Source organism: Rousettus aegyptiacus, unplaced genomic scaffold (genome assembly GCF_014176215.1).
Source record: "Rousettus aegyptiacus isolate mRouAeg1 unplaced genomic scaffold, mRouAeg1.p scaffold_m13_p_7, whole genome shotgun sequence".
In the NCBI taxonomy this organism is placed as follows: Eukaryota; Metazoa; Chordata; class Mammalia; order Chiroptera; family Pteropodidae; genus Rousettus; species Rousettus aegyptiacus.
In genome coordinates, this window is record NW_023416310.1 from 110,416,488 (window position 1) to 110,422,362 (window position 5,875).

Consider the following 5,875-nt stretch of genomic DNA (forward strand, 5'->3'; position numbering starts at 1 on the left):
TCCCATAGGCTCCTTCAATTATTTTTACAGTCTTAGATTCTTTTTTGATTGTCATTATGATTGGGTGTCTTTGGCTTCTTTCTCCTCTTTATCAGTGGCTTGATCCTCTTCTTTATCTACTCTGTTGATTCCTTCTAATATACTCTTCATCTTAGATAATGTATTTTTCATTTCTGACAGGTTCCCTCTTATAATTTCTATTTCCAGTCTTATGTTTTTTATTTCTTTGTTAAAGTTCTCACTAAGTTCATCTATACTTCCCCTAAGTTCATTGATCATCTTTATAACCAGTATTTTGAACTCTGCATTTGTTACATTGCTTAACTTAATTATTCCTGGATCTCTGTTCTGTTCTCTCATATGGCTTCTGCTTCTTTATCTTCCCATTTTAGTTGCCGTTCTATGTCTGTTTCTATGTACTAAGCAAAACTCCTAAGTCTCACAGTCTTATTAGCGTAGTTTTGTGTAGTAGTTGTCCACTAGCACAGCCCTGAATGGGGTTTAGCTGAAGGCTAAGTTTAGCCCCATGCTGTGCCCTTCTGGGGCCATCTGTTAAGATTCAGCAAGCAATCCCCAAATGCTTTGCTTATAGTTACCTCAAGAGGCTATGCCAAAAACTTAGGCCAGCTACTACCAGTGTGCATCTTGGAGCCGTTCAGCAAGGAGCACTGGACTCACCGAGGACACATCTGGATGAGTTGGGAGAGGCACAGTTTCAGGGAATCCTCTGGGCAGAGTGACCTCTATTATTTAGTTTGATGATATCTCAGCTATGGTGATGCTGCATCTGCACACTTGGAGGCAGGCAGGGAGGCTCAACAGAGTAACAATAGATACCACTAGTACTTCTGCCCAGAAGAAAGCCTTGCCTCCAGCTCTCACTCCAACAAATCAGAGAACCCCTGTAAGTCTCTGGTGCCCCCTGTACAGCCAACCCAGTGCTGGTGCTCAGAGTGAGTGAGTTTGGTTGCAGACATGGCCTCTTTAAGAGGAACATCTGCAGCTATCATAGCCTCTGTCCCACTCAGCCACTCGGGATAGAGCAGATTTGCATCTTCACCCCGTCCTACCTCCTACTATTGCAGAATGTTCTTGAATAAATATCCACATGAATATTAATATAGAGCATATCAGATAATGCATTGCTTAGTATCATTTATCTATATCACTATTTTTATTAAATTTATTGAGATGACATTGGTTAATCAAATTATAAGTTATAAGTGCACAATTTGATAATATGTCATATGTATATTGCATTGTGTGTTCAACATTTGAAGTTGAATTTTCTTCTGTCACCATATATTTGATCCATTTACCCCTATCCACCTCCTCCCACCCCCATTTCCCTCTGGTAACCACTAAACTGTTGTCCATGTTCATGAGTCTCTGTTTGTTTGTTTTGTTCTTTTGTTGCTTTCAGTGTTACATACCACATATGAGTTAAATGCTATAAACTTTTATATGGCCACATCTTGTCACATTCTCTGTGACAGAGAAAACTCAGTAAAGACTATTTAGCATATGCCTATGAAGGGAATTTGAAGCAGTGAAGAAGGGTGAGACAATATGACACAAGTATGGATTTAAATTCAGTTTGAACTAATGATAAAACTGAGAATCTCCTGAGCAGTGTGTAGATTCTACATTTGCCAATCTCATTTTAATGTTATATCATTCACTTGGTTTTATACGTCAAAATTTTCCAGATTATTATCAATAGAATTATTCTACTTTTAATATCAATTTAATGGCTGAGAAAGATTTATCCCTATGTGTGCCAGACTCCTGTGTCAAATTGAAAGAAGCATAGGTGTGGGCTTACCTGACCAGATAGCCTCATCCTTAAAGTCACATTGTAGAGAGATTTAAGAAAGCCATGGTTGAATTTTGGAGTAACGCAAAATCTCGTTTGGGTAAATTGGTCTGTTGAAATAGTTAACAAGTTCAACTAGGCACCATGACATGATGTTCAAAAGAGGGACCTCCATAAAGTAGATGAGATTAGCAATTTTACAGAAGTGAATTCAGTTGTGTGAGCACTTGACATTAATGATGCAATGACATATCCTTTTCCCTGACTAAATTTAAAGCCTCCCTTTTTTGGACAATACAAGTGTGTCTTGCAGCAGGAAACACACTCTAACCATAAGAGGTCCCAGAGATATTCATTCCTAATTTTCAAGAAGTTGGCTCAATTTGGACCTGTGCTATCAATAACCACATCTGGATATCTAGACAACTTCTTGTACCTCACTACCACCAAAGGAGGACATTTCAGGCCTATTTCTCCCTTCATGCCAATTGACGAAATTTATGATGATGATGATGATCATGATCATGATCATGATCATGATGATTATATTGCTCTTTTCAGCTTATGAGATGCATGTGTGCACCCATTAGAGGCACTTTTGGGAGACTGGTATTCCCAGGTCATAATCATTCTGATCACTGCCATGTTTCCAGTGCCAAACACATAGGCAGAACTAAATAGGCATTGTTTGAATGTATGGACTTCAAGCTTCTCTGAATTTCTGTTTTTGTATTACTAAATCTCTGTAGGAGACGTTGGGTGTATTAGTTTCCTAGGGATACCATAAGAAAGTGCCACACACTGGTTGGCTTTTAAACAATAGAAATGTATTCTCTCACAGTGATGAAGACTATAAGTCTAAAATCCAGGCGTCCACAGGGCTGGCTCCTTCTGAGGGCTCTGAGGGGAAGAATCTCTCCCATTCCTCTCTTCAGCTCCTGGTTGTGACCAACAGTCATTGGAATTCCTTGGCTTTAGATGTATCTCTTCAGCTTATGCCTTCATCATCACATGTCATTCTCCTTGTGTCCCTGTCTTCACACAGCAATCTTCTTATAAACAGACCAGTCATGTTGGATTAGGATTCCACCCCACACAAGTACCACCTCATCTTAAACAATTAACATCTTCTATGGACCTATTTTCAAACAATTTCACACTCCAAGGTGCTTGAGTCAGGGCCTCAGCATATCTCTTTAGGGGGAACTCAGGTCAATACATAACATTGGGCCACAGAAAAATGGACACAGGTTTTAGTTATATATAGGTAAAGAATCTTTTCTCAATTCGTCCAGTTACTGCACAGAATATTTATAAGCCAAACACTTTAAATATAAAATAATTGCCAAACTCAGAAGTTTGTTAACACCAATAGTAAAAGTACCATGAAAGCAAGGGCTTATATCTCTTTCTCCATCTCTGTTATTATGTCTGTCCCATGCCGATTAAACTGAATTTCTGTATTAACTTATCTATGAAGAAATGATGTTTCAAGGCACTGCTTAATTGCCTTTGGGAAGGTTCAGTTTTGTAGAAACATTATCAATCATATAAAAGTACATATTATTATTCTAACGTTTCAATCGAGAAAAGGAACACTCAGAAGCTGAGCGCAGAGGAAGTTTCACAGTTTCAAAGTGAAGCAGCACAACAGGACATATTTTTTTCCTGATACTGTGCTTCTTGATCTTTCAGATTCCTAATCATGGTCATTGAACATTTATCATCCACCTATAATTTTATCAGGTGGTGTGCTTAATAAGGTTTGCTTAACAACAAACTAGCATCACTTTTTGTTGGAGCAGATGAAGAACACATTCATCATGTTGTGAGAGAATCAGACCCTCAACTCCGACTTAGCCACCATAGTCACAGCTCCACTCACACCTTCCTTTTCTCTCTGGTTTTGGGCATCTTCTCAGTGGCCTTCATGGGAAACCAGGCCATGGTTCTCCTTGTCTATGGGGGTGTGGACCCCCGGCTCCACACCCCCATAGACGTCCTCCTCAGCAAGCTCTCCCTCATGGACCTCATGCTCATCTGCACCACTGTGCCCAAGATGGCCTTCAACTACTTGTCTGGCAGCAAGTCCATTGCTGTGGCCAGTTGTGGGGTCCAGATATTCTGCTATGTGTCACCGCTTGGAGTAGAATGTTTCCTTTTGGTTGTCATGGCCTGTGACCACTGTGTGGCTACACGCCACCCTCTTTGGTACACTTTCCTCGTGAATCAGAAACTCTGTGTCCTCCTGATTGTTGCTTCCTGGATCTTAGGCTCTCACAATGACATCATCGTACTTGCAGTAGCTCTGTCATTTTCTTACTACAGCTCTCTAGAAATTCATGCTTTGGTGTGTGTGTGATGCTACTACTCTTTTACCTTTATCTTCCACAGACAGATCTACATTTGAAAGACTGTTCTTCATCTGCTGTGTGATGATGCAAATTTTTCCCATCTCAGTGATCATTTGTTCCAGAACCCTATTCCCGAACCCTTGGAGCTGTCACCCACATGGACTCTGTGGAAAGTTGCCGCAGAGCCTTCACCAGCTGCTGCTTCCACTTGTCCAAGGTTGGGCTCTACTACAAGGCTGACAAGTTCATGTACATGAGCCCAGCCTGTAATCATACTCCAGACCAGAACAAGATGGTGCCAACCTTTTATATCATCCCCACCCTCAAGATGAATCCTCTTGCCCACAGCCTGCTTAATAAAGAGGTATCCAGGGGACTTCACAAATTATTGAGGAAGGGAAAGTTAATGTATCTTCAAACATTATTGAATGCCTACTTTGGCCAACATTCCTTCATGGAAGTTGAAATTCCTTGTCCATTTTTTTCCTTCTAGTTTGTCTTTTCTCTCACTTTTTACAAATTTAAAATAGCTTTGCTTATTATAAAATTATATAAACATTACAGGTCAAGTGGGCTGTGTTCAAACATTAGCATAGATTGCATCACCCTATAAATTTCAGTTATATCAGTGGTTGTTAGTCATGAGCACTTGACTTTGGGATAAACCAAGCTATAAGTATGATGACCTTTGCTTTATGCAAGAAAAGAGGTTGCAGTTGATCCACTGATTTTGGTGAGCTTCCTCTTTGTTTAAGGATTGCTTACCTACTTGCCTTCAGTTTTACCTCTCCTTGAACTGTGCATTGATTGTTTTATTCCCAACTCTTCTCTACTTAATCCCCATGTATTTAGCAGTAGGAAGTTAGTGTTGGCAGTTCCTTCGATCAAGTCTATGTCTATATAAAATAGTTCTTAGAAATTTCTCATATTTATACATTTAAAATAAAAGTGGATATTTTAACAGGTAATATTGATTTAATTAGGTTATACAAACTTCATCTTTATTATGAATGATTTTATTCCTTATTAATCTTTATATTAATCACTATAATTAACTTGAATATATTATTAAACTATCATTTTCTGAATATGATAACCATAATTTCTTTAATACATTTATGAAAAATTGATATCTTACAAAAATGAAAAAAGTTTCCTTAAAGAGAATGTATGGTCTATAAATGTCTCATAAAAATATTCCATGGTGTGCACACACATTGACATAGCTGAACTGTTATTAATTCATTGCAATTTGCATATCTGAATCATCTACATCCTTGAAATTAAAAGCAATCTTTGCCCACTTTATGAATAATACTTAAATTTCTGTATACATTATTTTTCATCTAATCTTCATGATGTAATATATTATTGCTCTATAAATGTATTTTTTAAACTAAAATTAGACTTTACGCTTTAATGATATGCACCAATGGTTATAATCTGTTGCATCCTTTGTTGAAATAGTTATATCTTGGGACAAATAATATTTTCAGTAAGTTTATATGTGTGTGTATACAGATATATTTGATATTTAAAAATTATATTAGTTTCAGGTATACAGTACAATGGTTAGACATTTATGTAATTTATAAAGTGAATACACCAAATACTCTAGGACCCGTCTGGCATTACACACAGACATTGCAATAACATACAAAAAAATTCAACATTTTAAGGTACACAGTTTGCTGACTTTTTAACA

General features: G+C 37.8%; 1 protein-coding gene across 1 annotated transcript; it reads left to right on the forward strand.

Annotated features, from left to right (window-relative positions):
* Window positions 1-772: 772 nt before the first annotated feature.
* Window positions 773-4,663, forward strand: LOC107505680 (olfactory receptor 2M4-like). The gene is given in 4 exon segments (XM_036225078.1): window positions 773-953; window positions 3,601-4,172; window positions 4,174-4,290; window positions 4,292-4,663. Coding segments are annotated over 4 exon segments (1,242 nt in total).
* Window positions 4,664-5,875: the final 1,212 nt, after the last annotated feature.